The following is a 20,297-nucleotide window of genomic DNA, read 5'->3' as shown; positions in this document are numbered from 1 at the left end:
GTTCAAGGAGCAAAAGAAAAGCACTTAGAGGTGTTGCTTGGGGTGGTGAGCTGACCTTTTAGGTCAGAAGAGGTAAAAGCTGGTGTTTTCAAAATTTGCCCTTCTTTCTAACCGTCTTGTGGTTTGTCTTCATGAGACACTATGGGCTGCTTTGTTTGTTTTTGTTTTTCCAAGATGCTGAACATAGCCCAATTCCAGCTGCAGGCATAGAGTGTCGTTAAGAAAAGGTGGTTTGAATTAACCACCCTAAAACATAGAACACCCCATCCCTGAGGACGCTTTGCAGTGTGGGACTGTGAGCAATTGGTAGTTAAAGGGAGGGTTGTACCCGAAGTGGATTTATTCACACAGAACAGATTAGTTCTACACCCAGCTGTAGTCCTAGGAACGCCAGGCGAACAGGCTAGTTTAATCTGCATGGAAGCAGGAGAATGAAATTGCAAAGACAAGTCTTTGGTATCCAGGCAGTATTTTCTCACCAGCAGATCTCAAAGCACTTTCCAAAGCCTGGTAAGAACAAGGATATATGGGGTCAGATGAACCCTGGAGTGAGTGCCTGGTTTTCAGTCACGCATTCCAGATCTCAGCTCAAATATTTCTGTGTTGGATTTCTTTCAGAAGAGTACAGAAAGACCCTGGAGCCAGAAATACTGTATAAAACATGCAGGATAATTAGCAACCTCCTGGAAACACGTGCAACTTTAATAAAATTTAAACTCCGGTTCCTTCCCACAGGTGGAGTCCAGCAGTACTGTAGGCAATACGCACGATTAAGCTATTTTTATGCCTCTTCATCTAAAAACGTGAGCGTTAAAATGTGTAGGTAAAGCAAATGGAAAGCTTAAGCTTGCCTGCATGCCATGCTCATTTGAACTTGCTGCATTAGCTCCGCAAAAAGCCTGGATCGCTGCTGAACAGTGTACTCAAGCAAAGATTTTTGCAGAGAGAAATGTCTTCACCTACAAACCTGGCTTCTTAAAAAGCCCTATGACTTTGCAGCTCCAGAAGATATTGACTTTCCCTGCCAGCCACAAAGGGGAATAAATGACTCTGGGAGGGCTCAAGTAATTATACAAAGTGCCTGGATCAACTTTTCCATGGGGATCCTGTAGCTACTGGTCTGATGGCTTAATAATGTGCTTCTGAAATGGCTGCTTTCCATTGCTGTTTCTCTCTGGGGCCAGATTTCCAGCAAGACTCCTTAGCTGCCCTTGCAGAACTGGCAGGAGGATGCTTGCTGGACTCGCGCTGCATGTGAAGAAGCCAACATTACCTTTCCATAGGAAAACTTACAGGTAGGGCAGAGTTGGGCTATGCTGCCCCAGCAGGAAACCTGGAAAAAGAGGATGACTCAAAGTCCTAGATCGCTTCCTTGCTCCCCACCCTTTGCTGCTGCTCCCTGTCCTTCTGTCGTCGTCGCTTGTCTCTTTGGAAGCTGCTGTGGCAGTGGCATGCGGGGAGGGTCTGCTTTGTGCACTAGAGTAGTGTGGTGCCAGCAGCAAAAATTAATTTCTTTCATTAGGTGACCACCAGCGCTTGTCCACATTGTCTGTGTTATCTGGATCAAGCAGGTACGTGAGTCACATCTTACTACCAGACTGTCTTGTCCCTTTGCACCTGGATCTGGTCCATAGTTAGAGCCTGATGAAGAACAGCTCATCCCTCTGTTGTTCCTTGTAGGTCTGTTAAATCAGTAGCTATGGAAAGATGTGGGCCATATCAGTTTCACTTTGCATGAGCTGCTTGGCAAAAGGCGAGGGTCAGATTACTTTGGGTGTTCAGATGTTCTTGCTGGCGAAATGGCAATTTCTGGTCTTCCAAAAGGAAAGTTGGAAGTGACTTGAATTAGGATGGAGATGAGCAATTCAGCAGTGATGTTAATGAGAAACAACCATTGGTGCAGGTGATCTCAGACCTTTTAAAATGCTGTGCGAGCATGGTCTCTTCCACTCTTACGGAAAGAAAATCCCCGTAACAGAATGGAATAGTTACAGAACAGAATGATCCTGGAATAATGTTTTTTCCCCTATATTCCATAACCACTGAGATTTCAGCCTGAGAGTCCATATGCTGAGAGGATACCACTGACTGGAGAATGGACGTGTTATATTATATCTATTATATATTCGGTGTGTTTATATAAATGCACATTTCTTGTGTAACTGTGTCACTAGGAAAACAGTGAGGTTGGACAAGTTGGTTTCTCCTTCCGCTGCTGCTCTGCGTTGCTTGTTGATTCTCGAGTGCTGTCACAAGACTGGAGTTTGTGTTACTGCTGTGTGCATGCAAGTGAATCTCTTCTTTTCAAAAGCCCCATTCATGTTTAGCTTTCACTGGGTTTTCTAAACTGTTGCTTTGTTTTTTTTTAATGTAATATTTGACTGAAAGCCTTTGGTGTTGCTTTCAGAAACTGGGCACTAATCTGGTTAGTATATGTCAGGGACTGTCAGTTGGTTGACTAGCATGGTGTTCAGCAGCTGTGCTTTTCAACTTTAAATAATGTCCAGGGTAGCCTCCTCCAGTGATGTAAAAGACCTGGTAAAGAAATGCCAGCTGTCAGCTTGATTTTTTCGGTCTGCTCTGATATAAACTTTCCTGACAGCTCAGACCAGTGTCCTTCATATTCCAAATTAATCCAAAATTTCTTGTGGTGATGAAAGGGAAAGAAATTACTTTAAAGTGAAGGTTTCCTTCTCTGAACATCCTTGACTAACCCTGCTGCCATCAGAGAATTACCACCTACCTAGACATGCCCGTCTGCTCTTGATGGCAACTCTAAGCCCAAGACATTTTTATTTGCATTCCAGTGGTTTTGCCATTGAGGATCGCTGTATCCAAGTCTCCATGTTGTCTGTCCAAAATAAGAAAACTTTTCTTGACAAAGAGCCTTAATTTTTCTAGTTTGAGAGTAAAAGAACAGTGCCAAGAGGTTAGATCAACTAGATAGGCAATTGTCTTGCAAGGAATCTTCTGCCCAACAGTCCCACCACAGTGTCTTGAACAGAAAAGTTGCCAAAAGCTTCTGGCTTACTTTTCACAAACTGTTTCAGGAAGGATCTGGTCTATAGAGCAGGTATAGGTTTGTAAAGTTAGAGGGAATAATGTGTCGTACTTTGTCTCCCAACTGAACTTTGAGCTGAGTTCTAGCAGGAGCACCCTTGGAGGTGAGCTGGAGGTGCAAAGGGGCTGATGTGAATCATCTTCTGTATCCTTCTGTAGATGAGATCATCCCATAGCAGAGGAAGGAAGGTGATGGATGGGTTCTCAGGGTGGAACATCAGTCTCCAGCTAGAAAGCAGATAGATTTTCACTTTTCTTACATCTCACTTCTTTGGGAAGTCCTGTTATCTGTGCCACGCCTTGTCTGGATTCTTCTTACGTAGCTGTCTCTCTTTTCCCTTTTTGTATCCCTTCCTTCTGTTTCACTCTTATCGCAGCAGGTGGCTCACACTTTCTTCTCCAGTCCAGGAACTGAAGCAAGCATCCAGGTCATCTGAATGAAAAGAACAGGGATGTCATTCCATCTAAAAATAACCACAGTACCTGCTAGGTGATGTATTTGCCCTGGACTTACTCAGCAGCCTGCATTTATTTCCAATTAGAGTCTGATACTAGATAGAAGAATGGATGTTGCTCCAGGGGATAACTCAGTTCAAGCCTCTGAAGAAATCCTGGCCCAAAAAAAAAAAAGAAAAATTCCTGGTCTTGTTATAGAGGGGATAGAGTATAGAAACGCAGTTCTTGCCTTACATTGACTCACTAAATTCTGCTCTCTTTCTTGACAGTGGCCAGTGCTGGCTGCCTGTGGTCCCTGACCAGTGTTCTTTCAACGTCTTTAAAATATGTATTTCACTCAGGAGGGTTTCTTCAGGAAATAACAAACCACCTTTTTGCCTCCCTTTGGAGAAGGACCTCAGAGCACCCATAAAGTTTTTGGCCCTCGTATTCCAGGCACAGCTAAGTCTCCCATTGCCCTAAAGGCTCCAACATGTTCTCCACCCATCAGGGACTTAAATGCATTTGGCAACTCTTTAAGAAACACATCAGGGATTTTGGAGAATCACATTCTCACTGTCAGTTTAGGTAGCAGCAGCATCCAAGCGCTGTGAGAGTTTTGGGGTGTTTTTTCCAAGCTTTCTACTGGATTACACTATCTATTAAAAGCAGCTATTTTTATGCTGAACTGTTGCCATGACCTGTATTGCACAACTTGCAAGTATACACTGAAAAATTGTCTTGCACTCAGAAGGTGTTTCAGTGAAAGCTCTGTGAAATTCTATGCAAAATCTCATTACCTTCTCGCTTGTTTTTGGCTTGGATCGGTTTGGGGAGTTATTTCCTGGTAGTTCTAGGTGCCAACTTTGGTGTGCGTAATAGAGACGTGACTTCTGTCAGAGCATCACAGGCCTCCCAATAACTTACTAAACCCACTCCACAGATAATGTGAAGCAAAGAGTTGGAAAATAATGAAATTAAACTCTTGGAAAGAGTCACTGGTGAACCCAAGGACAGAAGCCAGACATCCTTAGTTTCCAGTGGTTTTCACTGCTCTGCCCCTGCCACTAGAAAACATGACTTCCTCTTGTGACTTCGATGAGAAGCTCAGGAGAAGCTTTGCATTCTCTTTGCTTGAGCAATTTAGGTGGTAAGGGGGAGCTGTTAAACCGAGACTCAGCTGAAATATGTAACCTTTGGTAGCTATTAGAAGCAACTTAGAGATGCCCTTGTCTGTTACTTGACATAACCAGGGGAAAATGGGTGTGTGCCTTTCCTTGTGACTTAGAGGTTGAGGGTCTCTTTTTTTTTTTTTTCTTGATGAGTAAAGGGAAAGGATTCTGCCTCTTTGTTTTTTTGGTGCAAACTCTAGAAGTACCTGGAGTAGTACCTCTGTCTTTTCTCCTGGTTTCTCTAGGAAATCTCTTGGAGAGCACAGGAGGCATAAAATACCAGCTTTAAACAGGTTGTAGTTAAAAGGCTGGTGATGTTCAATCTGTAACCAAAAAAAGCTCGTATTTGCTGGACACTAGTTTATTGACAGTTTCCAACTAAAATTTTATTTCCATGTTAATCAACAAGGTTCCGTTTTCTTGATGGTTTTTATGTCACAAATTCTTGCACTGCTCAGACAGTCCTTCAGGAAAAGCATGGCAGGTGAGAATTCATTTCTAATGCAAAAATACTAAGAAAGAGAAGGGTGAGGGGAGCTATAAATAACCACCAAAATGTCACAGTCAGTCATTTTTTCCTCCGCAAGTCAGCTTTAGCAGTTAAGGTCAAGATAACATTTCCATGTCAATGGTCAGTTTCATCAAAATTCTAAAACGGGAAGATTGAATGGAATTTTGGATATTTTTTTTCTTATATTCTGCCCAGATTTGACCAATTTATAGTCTCTTTGATCTGCCAGCTATGAGTTCCAGTGTTATTTTGGTTAAGCTCTTTGCCAGAGTGGCGAGCTTGGATTGGAGCATCAGGTTTATTAAAGGCTATGGAATTAAATTCTCTACCAAAAGAAAAGAAAAAAGCCCGCTTCTTGCCGATAGCCACTTCTTTGTATTTCCTTTGATGCGGTTCGGTTTGACTTGAATTTTAGCCTGACAATTCGCTACACGATCTTGTTTTGTTTTCACAAAGTTCTAATCAATTTAAACTGCAAGCGGTTTGAAATGCCTCTCTAACAGCTTCCTCGGCGTTGCTAATTAAGCTTGAAATCTCTGTGTTGTCCACAATTGTATCTAAACAAGGAGCAGAGTGTATCTGCTCGCTGGTTGCCACATCTCCCAGCTGCATACAATTCTGCTGCCTGTGCAGGCAGCAATCACAACAGGACAGATCCTTCGGTCCTTATTTAGACAAAACTCCCAGGGTGGCATACAAGGTCAGGCGCATCATGTGTTGAGGGAATAGATGGATTTGATGGTGAGAACACGTAAGGCAAGCTGTACAACATCTGTAGCGCAAAGATGAGAAGCGCTTGGGCATAGGGAACAGCTTTGCTTTATCCCCCAGAGTGCTTTGTACTGCGGAGCCCTGAGTTATGGTCTGTAGGTGCTCTCACCTGACGTATGGGTGTTAATAATAGGTAAAAGCGCAGGCCAGCAAAACCTGCAATGTGTTCCTCTGTCCCTTAGGAGCAAAGCTAATAGAATATCATCGTTTTTAAAACTGCCAAGGTTCACTCCAGTGGAAAGAGTCCTAACAAATCCTTGAACTCATCTTTCTGCAGTCGGCAAAGCTGTCAGATGATTTATCTTTAGGTAGTGACCCCAGTGGTATGAAGCAATACTAATCTTCCAAGGCATGGCTACCATTGTGCGACAGGGTCCAGGGATTTCAACGGTAGCTCTGTGCCCGTTCGCCTGAGCTGCAGAAGCCTTGAACAAACTGTTTACTTCTGGCATTCTGGGAGGGATTTTGAGGGATTTCCTTCAAATTAGAAACCTTTGAAAGTCAGCATCTTGCGCCAGGAGTTGTATTATGCAACGGTTTGGAACGAGGGCCAAAGGTCTGGTTGTAAGCTCAGGATCTCCTTGGATTGAAAAAATCAGAGATGGGAACTGTCTTATCAGATCATCCCTCCCTGCCAAGTCAGACTCATCTCCGGTGTTCTGCTGTTGTGCTTTAAGGATGCTCATCTCTCCAATGCTCCAAAAGCCTGCCCAGCTTAGCGGTTGGATGTTTTCTGGACCAGACACAGTCCTGGCGTAGCATGACCAACTTCACACTGTTAAACTGGGGTTCATACCTGGTGTGTGGGGTGGTCAGCAGTCCTAACCGCTGGCACGAGCTGTGCTCACCAACATGCACAATGCACTGTTTCAATTTTGTGGGGAATGTGCAGCTCTTTTGTTGACAGTACACAAGATTTGAGAAGGTTTGGAAATACAGCTTCACTAGAATGTTATATATCTTGGTAATCAGCTCCTGTTCCTTTAGTAATTTTCAATGTCCTTTTACGTAATAGTTGTTAAGGATGCTTTCAACTGCTTGACTTACAGTATTTACTGTACTATTGCATGTGACTATTATTATTGTTGAAAAAAATTCATAAACATGGACTTTTTTTATTATCCAAGCTTTTTTAAAGTCAACTGTAAGGTAGAAGCATTTCCCCAGTATTAAAATACTTCACTCTTGCAAATTGCTGTAGCCACACTGGAGTACCCTGAGTAACAGCTCAGATACTGTTCTCCAGTACTATGCCTCCCAAAGTCTGACCTTGTTGACTTTTGAGGTGTGTGCAATCATTATAGAGTTAAAAAAAAAAAAAGAGGTTCTTGCTGTTAAAAATACCTTGTTTCCATCAAGGAACCATTTGGACACACAAACAGCTTCAAGTGTTTATCAAACCTAACAGCCTCCAGTCTCTCACTGGAATATGCAACTTTTACAGCCATTTTATTAACAGGCAAACTGAGGCACAGAGCATCAGAGTGCTTTTCCTCTGACAGTTACTTGGTTGAAAAGCCAGAAGCAAAATCCAGGCGTTTTCTCTTCCAGCCCACCGGTTTAGGGAACGAATCCCTCATTTGTTACATTCGTAAGCACTGCTGTTTTAAAGTGACAAAGATCTCTGTGTTGTCAGAGTGAGGAATGTACAGAAGATGAGTAGCTTTGAGTGCCAGAAAGTAGTTAAACAATTTCCAACATCAGGCTTCTTGTGGATTTTTAGCTGGAAGGAGTCAGTGTGATTGTGGTTGGACATTGAGCCTAATGCAGAGCAGATCATTTAACCCTGATGTTCCCTCATCAGTCTCAACTTGGTGGTACTAGAAATGGATATGGGTCTTATCCAAACTGTCATTGAGCAACAGAGAAGTCACCCTGTCCCTGCCTGTGCTGTTCCAAATTTTAATCATGTTCACCATTAAAAACATACACCTTTCTCCAGGTAGTATGGCCATCTGGTGAGCCTGCTGGATCCAGCAGCCTTCTCTAGGTTTCTTCTCTTCTCTAGGTTTCTTCTCAAGCCTTTGGTACACTCAGACAATGGCAAAGCCACCCCTTAGCCTTCACTTGGTAAAACAGCTGTCTTAAAAAAGAGCAAATGGATCTCCTTCCTCTTCTTACTGTAGAGCATATTTTGACATCTGCATATAATTTAGGAAGCATTTCTCAAGCCCTGTTCTATTTTCATCGTGGCCTTTATGTTACTGCACGTTTGTGGACTCAATTGCATGTTGTTGTCATCTTTACTACTAACACAAGCTATAAAATATATCTAGTCTTTCTGTAATAGTTACAGTGCAAGGGGAAGGGACTCCTTCACCCTCTGTGCTGAGAAGTCTCTCTGCCAAATTCACCTCCAGCTGCTCTGAGTCCAAAAATACAAAGCCGAATTAGGTTTTCCTGACAAGAAAAGAAGATTCCAGCAGAGGGGAAGCATGCCAGCCCTGGTATTGCTACTGTGCTGGGAAAGCCACTAAAAACTTGAGCCAAATGGAAGAACTATTTGAAAGCCACTGAATACAGCAACCTCCAGGGCTTGAGTCTACGCTCTGCAGTTGGTAGCTGTATGCTCAGCTCAGACCCACATTGTGCTGGTAATATTGCAGGGATGCCACTGTAATTTATTCCAGTATCTTCTATCCCCTCTCCCAGCAAAGCAAGCTATACCAGCTAAAGAGTGCCCTCACTGCTTACCACTGTGTCTGAATTAGGGGCTTTTGCCAGGATGTTTTGGGCTGTCAGGGGTCACATCTCTTGCCCCAACACACTGATGCAGCTATGGCAATGTGGCCTGAACATCAGAGAATTGGCCAAGATCCTTTCCCAGGGCTCCCCATGCTGGACCTACCCCTCTGAGAGCAGCAGGAAGGGAAGGAGAATGTCACCCACTGCTAATAATGTGTCCAGCTGGTCAAGCTAAGTGAGAAAGATTAACTCACACATGTTGAAATTCTTTCTTGAAATACAGAGGAAGGAATTTCATGCTGACCATTAATAAATTAAATGTTGTGTTTGTCAGGATTTACCCATCTGTGGAGATAGCAATTGGGAATGGTTGGGGATTTTGGAGGGGGGAAATCGGATCTTAGATTTTCCTTTTCTAAAAATAGTGCCAAAAACGGGGTTTGAAAGTGTTGAAATTACATCTTGACACTTAACCCCTCCACCAATGTCTGCTTTACATCTAATTTATAATCCAAGTGCATATTTGCAGACCCAAAACCTAAATGAAACCATTTGAAATTATTTGAAGTGCAATGTTTCAATTGACCTGATCTAATTTAGGGTTTATAAATTCACCAGACTTTTTGAGATTAAAGTGTTCTGTCTTCACTTAAGTATGGAAACATTTTCAAGCCTCAAAAATCATCCCACAGTGGGGAAGATGTCTCCTGCTCTGCTCAAGGAGAGGAAATGAAGGACGGAGTCACAAGACTTAGAGCAATTCACTTACCACGCTTTACTGAGTTACAGTTCAACTACAGTAGTTGACCATGTGCCTGGTTTTAGCACAACAGTCACTTTTGATTCCCACAGCTAATACCACTCCTCTGTGCAGTCACTCCAAAAAATGTGTGTGTTCTGCAGTGCTCGCAGAAAGTGAGTTTGTGTCCCTGTGCCTGAGTAGCCAACGTAATTTGTTCCAGCAACTTCCCTCCCCTTTCCCAGCAAAATAAGCTATACCGTGCTCATATCCCCATGCATGAGCTCTTGGTCTGCTGTTCAGAGTGCAGGAGAGGTTATTTATGTTCATTAGAGCTCTGGATGAATTACCAATACAGAAGCAGCAATGACTAAACTCCTTGTGGCTTTTCTTCTGCATTCATTGCTAGGTCATTGTGGGAAGGTCCTTGTGCTGCACTATTTTGTGAGTTAATGCTGTCACCCAAAATTTGGGTATGAAGGGTTATCTACAGCATTAAGGAAGCAGGATGAGCTGCAGCTCATGGGCTGTCACTGCAGCTCTGTTCCCCAAAGCCGTTTACCAGATTTCCATCTGGGATGTGTAGTTTTCAGGAGGGGATTCAAATGCTTCCCACTTCTAGTCTTCAATGGCTCTTGTACCCCAGAAGTTTTTCCCAGCAGTTTGGATTTTCACTTTGTGTCCCATGTTTAAACCAAACATTTACAAAGCAACTCCCTTTGGCTTTCTGTGGTTTCTGAAGGACCAAGTATTGCTATAGGGAGGCCCTCAGACAACTCCCCCTGTCACTTATTGTCAGATACTTGTTCCCAAGCAGCTTGTTCCCACTTTGCTGATGATTGTGCTGTACATGTTAAAGTCTCTTAGTTTTTACTTGCAAGCTGATTCTTGATGTCCTTGTCATTTCAGGTCTTTGTTTTTGTTTTAGTATATCTTTGCTTGGGGTTATAAAGCAGTTCTGCCCTCAAGACATGGACCCAGACTCAGCCTTTAACATTGGGCCAACCTTCTGTTTAGAAATGGATGGTTCTTTCCCCATCTTGTTCAAACCAAAAAAATTAGTTGGATTTGGAGACACAAGTGTCTCTAAAAAAGAAGGGCACTCCCTGCCTCTTAGCCAAAAATTACAGGAAAGGATGGTAAACTTTCCCCTCAGCCCATGCTAGATTCGTGGTCCATGTTCTTATGACATGGATTTGACCACAGCCCCTAGGTCTGATGTTTCCTAGCTGGTTCTTATCTTTCTTCACTGAGCCTTGCTTTGGTGCTCTGTGTAGCTCAGCAGATGCACCCAGGTCTACTTGCTGATTACAGAAAGGGCTGGCAATGGCAGTTTGAGAGAAAACAAGAATAGAGCTGTTAGGTTTTCATTCTTCATCTTGTTTGGCTTTCTGAAGATCTGAAAGCTCCAGGAGGTGCTAGGAGAGTTAGCTAAACTGTGAAAGAGAGCAAAATCAAGAAGCCAAACTTACAATCCTACAGGGATGCTATTCCCATAATGTGCAGAAATACCTTTGCGCAGGTTATTAGCTGCTGGGGCAGCGCTTAGGCATGTGGGATAACCCGATTAGAGAATCAAAGAAAACCCTGTTAGCTTCACAGGCCAAATCCTGCCTTACAGCAACCTGATGTCAAATGGGTGTGAATCGAGGCAGCTTTCCCTTTGGCATCTTCTGGTAACACCTTGAAGAGAAGGGTCTGAGCCAGGGTTCTAGCAAGGAAAGAGGCTTGAGCAAATACACTCCCAGACAGGGAGTGAGCTGGAGTCTGAAACTAATGACTTTGTTTTTCCTCACTGGTACAGACTTGGAAGGATGAAAAGAATAAATTTCTCAGGTCTAATTTTCAGGCTGTATAGAAGACTTAATAAGGAGTTGGGTAATTTAAAATCCTTGTCTTGCTTAACTGTGAGAATGTCCAACAGTGTGACTGAGCTGAGATTTGGGAACAGAAGATGTGTGTTTTCTGAAGGCATAATCCAGAAGTGTGACTACCTGCTATCCTGATCACTGCAAAACTCCCACCGAAGTCAGCGTTAATGCGAGGTGTCAGACAAGATGATTGTAATGATCCCTTGCGGTCTTAAACTCTGTCTGAAACATGTGAGTAGGAGTTGTGTCTGATCCATAGTGATAGCATTTCCAGGCCATGCTGTTTGGTGTTAAATCCCTTTGCAGGTTGGATTGCAGCTGCAGGTTTCTGCCTTGTTCACAGCAGCAGGTAGGCTGTGCTCAGCTGGTACGTGGGCTGCAGTAGCAGACGTGGGGACCTGCTTAGCACATCAGCACCCAACGTGGAGGTAAGCCATGAAACTCCTGGCCATGTTGTGGGTGCTCAATGATTATTAGAATCTGAAAAGTGATCAGGAAAGTCCATGGGAGAAACATCTACTTGAGGCTAAGTATGGGGAAGCCAAGCTCTGGTTCAGGAAGTCCCGAAGCCAGAGATTGCTGAAGGCTGGAAACATATCCTAAGGAATTATTGCGTTTTGCTTGCCCTGTTTTCATACTTTGGCCTCCGTTGTTGGCAACTGTTGGAAACGAAGCAAGCAGTGACTTGGTGAGGCAAACCCTCCATACCTGCAGATATTCAGAAGGTGTCATAGTAAATGCCTTACAAGTGGCACAATCTTCTATCAGTATCTGCAGGTATGCTGCATTCCTTCCTTGGCAATACAGGGAGCAGCGTGGATGCAGACTGAGGTGATGTGGTTGGCTTATGCAAAGCAAAATGGTAAATTTGCCAGGTTATTTCTCCAAGGAGAAAATTATTGACCTTGCTTTTTCTGGCATACCAGCTACTGTATAATGATGATGGTGACAGCAACCAGACAGAAAGGCCAGCAATAATTCTTTCCTGCCCATTATTACAAGGCATAAAACAAAATCCAGTCTGAAATCAACACTAGCGTGGCTCTGCTGTCTCTACAAATGTGTGAGGCAGTTCTCATGTGGGTTGAAGTTTAGGACTTTTCATATCAACCTTTCCAAAAACAATCCTTTTGATCTTCTGATATGAACCTGATGAACCTGTGTATTTCTATATTTATACATTACCAATGATTTGCTGCCCAGAGATAATGTCCGATAGCAAACACGTGAGTGTAGAATTAACCTCTCTGAGCTCTTGGGTGATTCATCTCCTGACAATACATTTTGGCTGCACATGTAAGGGCTGGATCTTGCCCCTGAGAATATTGGCTCAAAGAAGCAATAACAATGTGGTCAGTCAAAGCACTACTTTCCCCGGGAATTTTGTTGCACGAGGAAGCAAAAGAACTTTAGCCTTCCTGTGTTTGTCAACATGATCTGCCTTCCAGCAGCTTTTTATATTTCTGTCCCATTTAGATTTTTTTCCTTTCCTTTTTCTCCCTCTTCTTATTTCTGTCTTAATAATAATCAATATTATAATCATAGACTTTCTACCTCATCTAAGTTTCAAACAGTGCTTGATAACATTATTTGCTAACTCCAGATGCATCAAGCAAGAGTAGTAAGTGAAGTCTGCTTTCCTAAAGTCCGGTGAAATGACTCAAATCATTGCCACAGGTTTATTGTTTGCATCTATCTATGTGAGTTGCATCCTTCATTCGTGGCATGCGTCTTTAAGGTTCTTGGTTTGAAAGGATAAGTTGCACAGTTGGTGTCAGAAGGGTTGGTGTGGCTCACAGACAGCCATCTGAAGCAAAATTATCTTGGTTTTTCTATAATGATCTGTAAGGGTGAGTGAGGATTGAAATGAGATGAATCAGTCAGTGCACCCCCCACTTGAAAGGTGGGGTTTTTTTTGTCACCAGGGCTTCAGGAGCAGGCTAGTATGTAAAACCTGTGCAGCAAGGATCATGGCCTTAGAGCTGGCATTCACAGTCTTATCTCAAACATCGTGGTCCAGAGATAAATGAACCGTTTAAGTCATCCTGAACTCCTGTCCTTGCGATGCTTTCATTGCAGACACTGCTTTGTTCTCTCTCTGGACTCCACGGTAATCTCTGTGGTGAGAGAAGATCATCAAGATTTTCCTACAAGGCAGATAAAGATCCTTTCTGGGAGCTGCATTGGCAGAGCAGTTAGGAGGGCTCCGTGTAGCCCCAGGAGTTTGCGCTCCAGCTTTGCACTGCATGCTGCGACGGTTGTCTCTAATCAACTCAGCTGCAGGACATTCAGACTGGGCAGTCTGGAGGGAAAAACCCAGGAGCGCAAGCTGCATAACTCTTTCGCGTGCTCTTGGCTACAGAAGCCGCCATGTCTCAGATACACCCACCTGATGGGCCATCTCCAATCATTTATCAGAGCTGCTGAGAGAAGGCTCTGATTTATGTTCTCACACTATACTAAAGGCTTGACCTGGCCTCTGTGCTGTTATCATACTCTTTGTTGACTGTACTACACTTGTCTAGAAGAAATGAAAAGAAAGTACCTCATGCTTCCAAGTAGACCAGCAGCAGCCTCCAACCCAGCTGTCCTTTGTAAATGTCCTGCTGAGATGGTACTCACATCTGTTGTGTATGTTTTGTTTGCAGAACACACTGGAGCAATGCAGTGTCTGCGCAAAGCCCATCATGGAAAGGATCCTCCGAGCCACTGGGAAGGCCTATCATCCCCACTGCTTCACCTGTGTGATGTGCCATCGCAGCCTGGATGGGATCCCGTTCACTGTGGATGCCGGTGGGAACATCCACTGCATCGAGGATTTCCATAAGTATGGCCTAAGCTGCTATCAATGGCTTTGTTTATTGTCTTTCTCTTTTGTCCCTAAAAATCCTCCTTTTTTTAGTTTCAGTGTCCAAAAACATCTGAACCCTCTACCACTTCCTCCCAAGGCTCTTAAACAGTTGGCAGAGCTTTGCTGCAAGGAGGCACACCGTGGCATACAAGATTAATTGGTTGGGGACTGAAGCTGCTTGATCTGTTTTGTGTAGATGTGAATTTATGGATAACCTCTGTGTTCCTCTACTCTAAATGCTCCGCGTTCCCCCTGCCTTCCCCTGCGCTCAGCAGGTACACGTTGCTCCTCACTGCCTGTACCTGCACTTCCACATCAGCGTCTCCCTGCTTCTTCCACCGAGCAATTAAGAGAGGTCCTGTACTGCTGCACTCTGCAGGTGTTTGCTTACCAGCTAGAGGGATCTAGGTGGCCACAGGGCGTTCACAGCTCCTTTTGTTTCTAGTTGCTAATTAGCTTTTTTAAGCTGCTAAAAATACAGCCCTGGTAATAATTTATAGTGAAACTGCTATTTAAAGTAAGTTGAAAGGTATAGTTGCAAGTAGTTTCTGTCACTGCCACCCCTATCATCACCACTAACTGAGGGAAGACAGGTAGATATAATCAGAGCACAAATGTTTCCCCTGTATAGAAAAGACAGACACACTACACCCCTCATTTAAAAGAGGAAATCAATACTGAAAAATGTGAATTTACATCTCAACCATTTATCTCTTATTTCTAAGGGGGCAGACTTAATTAGAGCCTCGTGAAATCGGTGTGTGGGCCTGAAAGCTCAAAGAAGCAGGCTGACTTGACAGAAAGGGAAGCAGCCATGAACAACTGGCATGTTGAAATCAAACACGAGGATGTTCCCTGTAGCTCAGATAGATTGGGTTAATTGACAGCTGCTGTGTTGCCTTCCTTTGCTGTGCCAGCAGTTGTGTGTAAGGTAAAATTTGGTCCTGAGCATGAGCCCAACAGAGGCTTATGCACCGCTTAGGCTCCAGAAGTGTTTCCCTTGCACCCGTTTGTGATTTGGAGACTGCTGCTTCCCCAAGCCCCACAGGCCAAGGGCTCACATGCCTTCAGGAGAAAGGTTGGGAGCAAGAGCTGATGTCCCATGTTGAAGTCTTTTGGCAGTGACTGGATGTGGACCTCAGGCTCAGAGTCAGAAGTGGGAGGCTGTCAATCCAAGGAAAGGGCACAAAATCATTGAGTGAAAGATTGAGGGGAACATGACGGGAATAGCATGAGACCTAATGTGATCCTGTGTCTTTGGCCAACCACGCATTTAGCAGCACTTCAGCCAGCCCAGTTTTAATTGATTAGGGATGACATGTCGTCCTGGTCTGGAGGTCGAGTGCTCTACATCTTGTACATTCTCTTGATAACAAAACCGTAGCCGATGCTCACACTGTCACTTAGCTGCCCCCTGAGCTTAGACCCTGCAGTAGCACATCCACATCCCTGAAGTCTACAAGATTCATCCCTGGGTCCTGGGAGTTAATATTTGACTCATAATAAATTACCTACACTGGCCTGGACAGAGAAATGTTGAAGTATTTTTAAGCACCACGTTTGAGCTAAATGGCACAAGGAAGCACCTGCATGAAGCAGGATATAATTAACTGCGATTACTGCTCCGGTAATATCTTGATCCGTTTAAGTTATTTTTCAGAGCGCTCACTATAGCCACTGTTTAATTCATTTTTTCATTAGATCCCAGCTACACAGACATCTTTCATCTGCTGCCAGTGAAATTAATATTTTTTTTCTTTATTCCTAGTACAGATAGATTTTTATTTTTTTTTTTTTTTCCCTCTAAGCTAGTTAATTGTGAGGTGGTTCATGTGGCAGACTGGGTGGCAGAGTCAATCTTTCCTAGGCATTTCGGAAGAGAAGGGCCTTTGATCTCCTCATGTTCTAATATTTGCCATAAGCATTGTCCTCTGTCGCTCCATAGCCCATGATCCCACCTCTCATTACATGACAACAGATTCTCCAGGTAAAAGTTTCTTTTTTCGTGAGTGGAATTTGCAGCAAGGGAATTGGTACCCATAAGTTTTGAACCAAAACAGCAAATAATGATTCACCACAGGCTAAATGTACTCAAGCATCCCTACCAGCCTAAAAGCAGAGATGGCCACTTCTCACTGGCAACTGGCTGGGGGCAAAACCAGAGCTGATACGGAACATGTGTGAAATAGCCAGAAGGGCATATGGTAGACAATATAAGCGGAAAAAGAAAGGTCCGTACTCCTCTTGATCCCCGAGTTGACCCTGATTCAAGCCAGTCCCTTCACAGTGATTGTCACCATACAACTCTGACTGTGGAAGAGAGAATGTTGGTCTGTCTGCACCCAGACATGTTCCCTTTAAAGCTTGGGCAACCCACTAATGGATAACTAACCTATTTGTTCCAATCTCCAAACGTTAATATTTTTTTCGAGATGCTCTTGAAGCAGATCCTGGTTATCTTTCTAACCTTAGGATTTGCATGGAGTTAGGCTGGGGTTTGAGCCTGAAGGTTACAGGAGTGCATAGGTGTCATGATCATGGGTTGTTCAACAGACACTTTAGTTGTTAATTAGAGCAAGTGGAATATGCTTTGCTGCCTGTCAGATATTGTTGAAGTCCTCTCCTAATAGTCTGCAAAATACTCTTTAATATCCTGCAAGCCTGAAATTGCATTGTGAGACTAAAGTACTCTTTCCTGTCTTCTTTCCAAGGAGGCAGCTATGCAAAGCTACAGACTGTGACACGTGTACGTACGTGTGTATGTGTTTGTACAAACGCACACGTTTCTGGCTTGCTGATGCAGTTAACAAAAACTTTGAATTTGACGATGACTGGGACCATCTCTTCTTTCTTCAGGAAGTTTGCACCGAGATGTTCAGTGTGTAAGGAGCCCATTATGCCAGCCCCAGGACAAGAGGAGACTGTACGCATTGTCGCCTTGGATCGTGACTTCCATGTCCAGTGCTACCGATGTGAGGTTAGTATTCTAATCATGCGAAGAACAGAAAGCAGAGCTTGGCTTCATTTCATCATTGCTTCATGTTATACACACAACAGGCATACCCTATTGTAACACTGGCTCTACAGTCAAATTACTTCATTGACTTCAGCATGCAAGGAATTTTTCCTCATTTATATTGGCGCAAATGAGAAGAAAATCAGGTCCCTTGTTTATAAGAGGTTCATTAGGAGAGCAAGAGAATGTGACTCAGGTAATTAGGGCTTAATATTTGAGAACTTCATAAATTATAGCTTGGACACAAATGTTGCTCATGTTTATGTTCTTAAAATGAAAGCTAATGCGTGTTAGAATTTGAGCAAGATTGTACAGGAAATTCAACATATGGCTCTGGGTTGAAGAGTTTTAATGGACACATAAACGTGATCATTCTTGTTTTGTGCAATGCTTTTTGTGCTACTTTCCTGTTCAGTTTCATTATGCACTTCATATAATCTTGATGGTAAGAATCTGAAGACAGAGAAGAAAAATCACCTTAAAGCAATTAACATGTGGGAACAGCTGGGTTAGGGAACCTTCAAGAATTCTTCAACGCAAGTGTTACTTGTTGGATAATACATCAGCCAGATGGCAGGGTAAGAAAATGAGACCAAATGTATTTCTTATTGCAATTGCAGGTTTTAATAACTTTAACTGGCAAGAGGATGGACTAAGGCTTAAAGGTCCAGGATGAAACTCGAGGCATCTGGTTCAGTTCTCAATCTGACCTTGGCTTCCAGGGTACATATCAGCCCATTATTTAGGCCTAGTGTTTTAAAGCTGCTGGGACATTCCTACTCTACATTTTGTAGAGCCTAATTTGTCATACAGCATGTCCCTGTGCCGGCTGCTGAGATACCTGGGCTTCACATACATGAACGTCAGAAGTAGATGCACTGGAGAGCATAGGACACAGACACTCGCTTGGCCTTAATCTGTGTGCCTCAGCTATCTCAAAAGTAACAACAATGATATTCCTCTTTCCACCGCTCGCTTGCCGGGTAAATTTACAAACACAGGTCCATGATGAAGAGGCATGGCCTGTAAGCAAGCTGCAATCCCCTCACCACAGCTCCATCAGCAGTCTCGGGCCAAGTGATTGCCTGATCACAGAGTGAGGGATAATTCCCAACTTGCCTAGCAGCTATACTTAGCCGTATATACTTAGAGGCTGAGGTCTCTGGATCAAGTTTTTGGGCCTTTTAGTGGAATTTCCATGTGCTTTGCTCAGTGACATCCTCCTTTCAGCCACAACCTTTTGGGCCAATTGCAGTACAAACACAGGTGACAATTCTGGTAGGGGGAGAGAGGCAAGGAGTTTGCTTAGCTGTCACCCCTCGAATGGATGCTGTAGCTTTGTGGCACTAACTCTTCCAAAGGAGATATACCTGTAGTCAGATATTGGTAACAAAGTTCCTTCCTAGTGATCCTTCTTTTTCATCTTTTTCTGCATTAATAAATACGTGCTGAAGTTGGATGTTTTCTCCAATGCTAAAGACCTTTCCTTCGTCAGAAATGTGAAGGGAATAATCTCCTTTTATTTTCAATTGGATTAAATTCAGGATAGAGCTTGGGAACCCACCTTCTGTGCAGCATTGTCTCTTATCAGGAAACGGCTTAATCATGAAAGACATCATGTGCCTCAGCTCCATACTTTACGCGACTCAGGCTGGATCCTGTTGCAAGGTGGAGAGTGAGGAGAGAGTTTCTTTGACTAATAGATTCTTTGCTTAATCTTGTTCTTTTTTATTTACTTTGCTCTTTCTGTTTGCTTATTTCCTAGGACTGTGGTGGCCTCCTGTCTGAAGGGGACAATCAGGGCTGTTACCCTCTGGACGGGCACATCCTCTGCAAGACCTGCAACTCTGCTCGGATCCAGGCTCTGACTGCCAAGGCCAGCACTGATCTCTGAGTATCAACTGTGACCCTCCCCAGGATGCCCATTGGGGGATATTGCACAAGCTTTGCATGATTTCTTTCCAGCCTAGGGTCTGAATCTCTGGGTTTGTTTGGGTTTTTTTAAAAAAAAAAGTAAAACTGGAAGGCCTTGGAACAAGAGGGCAGTTCGAGAGGCCATGTTCAGACTACTCAAGACAGGCACCTAATTTAGACATGGCTTTTCAGGAGGGCAGCGAGTGAGTCGGACTACCTGCTGTCTCTGCAGCTGATGGAGATAAGTGGTCACAGCACCTAAGTTATCTGCCTGTAGAAGGAGGTTTGAACATGGTCCTAGCTATATTTCTGTGTTTGATTCCTGCCTCTTAAAAAGTACATGAAGTTAGAAGGTGAAAGATGGCTGAGCTAGTTCTTTCTACCAAGTTATTCTGAGAACCTGATCAACTCTCATTGAAGTCATGGGGAGCTTCCCTTTGACTTTAATAGGATCTGGATCACCAGCAGAAGTAGCTCCACTGCCCTAGAAGGTGTGAGAGCAGACCCAGCACTTCTCTCATCACAACACAAACAATGCAACTTCAACTGTACTGCACCTAAGGGTGTAGGTGTGGCCTTGTATCCTTGGAACACAGATTTGTTATCTGTATCTTTTTTCTTAGGCCCTCACTTGTCTCCATTCCCTTCCAGTTCAATAGGGTTTCTTCTTTTTCTTATGAAATTGTATTTTGCTATTGCATAAATTTATTCAGTAGTGATGCTTCCAATTCACAATGTATGAGCAATCACAGAAAGATGTGAGCTTGCACACACTATACACTACACACACACAGTGTGCTTTTAACTTACCAGAGGTATAAGCCAATAATGTCTGTTGAGAAGGTCTTTTAAAGATGTGGGGCTGGAAACACATTTTTAAAATCCCAGTGGTTAAAAAAAAAACACAGACTACGTAGAACTGCGGTGTGAAGCGATGCTCAAAAAAATCTTATGCCACTCTCTCACACCCCCCAATCTAGTGGGACCCCTGGCAGTGTTGGTTTCTGGGTAGACATTTAAGCAATAGACTCTTGTTTTACATCTCCTGTTTATTGCAATGCGAGGATTTTCCTTCAACTGTAACAGGGATTGAATCAGGCCTTAGGATAAACATTTCTCTGATGTTAACACACATGATCTGGAGTTCTCATTAAAAAAATTAAGGATCTTATTTCAACAACAGCAGAAAGGATCCTCCTAAATACATGCCATTGTTCAGTTTTTAACTTAAGAAAGCTAAAGAAGGTATTAAACCCCTATCTTTGCCATTCC

The 20,297-nt window shown here is 43.4% G+C and overlaps 1 protein-coding gene across 1 annotated transcript in view; it reads left to right on the top strand.

Moving 5' to 3' along the window:
• LPP (LIM domain containing preferred translocation partner in lipoma) overlaps positions 1-20,058 on the top strand; it is a 348,054-nt gene extending 327,996 nt beyond the window's left edge. Inside the window, exons 11-13 of the mRNA XM_086618391.1 lie at positions 13,893-14,071; positions 16,952-17,072; positions 18,877-20,058. Of these exons, the coding sequence (XP_086474517.1) occupies positions 13,893-14,071; positions 16,952-17,072; positions 18,877-19,005 (429 nt within the window). The 3' untranslated portion in view covers positions 19,006-20,058. The remainder of the gene's footprint in view (positions 1-13,892; positions 14,072-16,951; positions 17,073-18,876) is intronic.
• The last annotated feature ends 239 nt before the right edge of the window (positions 20,059-20,297 follow it).

The sequence above is a fragment of the Tauraco erythrolophus genome, chromosome 11, assembly GCF_009769465.1.
Source record: "Tauraco erythrolophus isolate bTauEry1 chromosome 11, bTauEry1.pri, whole genome shotgun sequence".
NCBI classification, from domain to species: domain Eukaryota; kingdom Metazoa; phylum Chordata; class Aves; order Musophagiformes; family Musophagidae; genus Tauraco; species Tauraco erythrolophus.
This window is presented reverse-complemented; position numbering and strand designations above follow the sequence as displayed.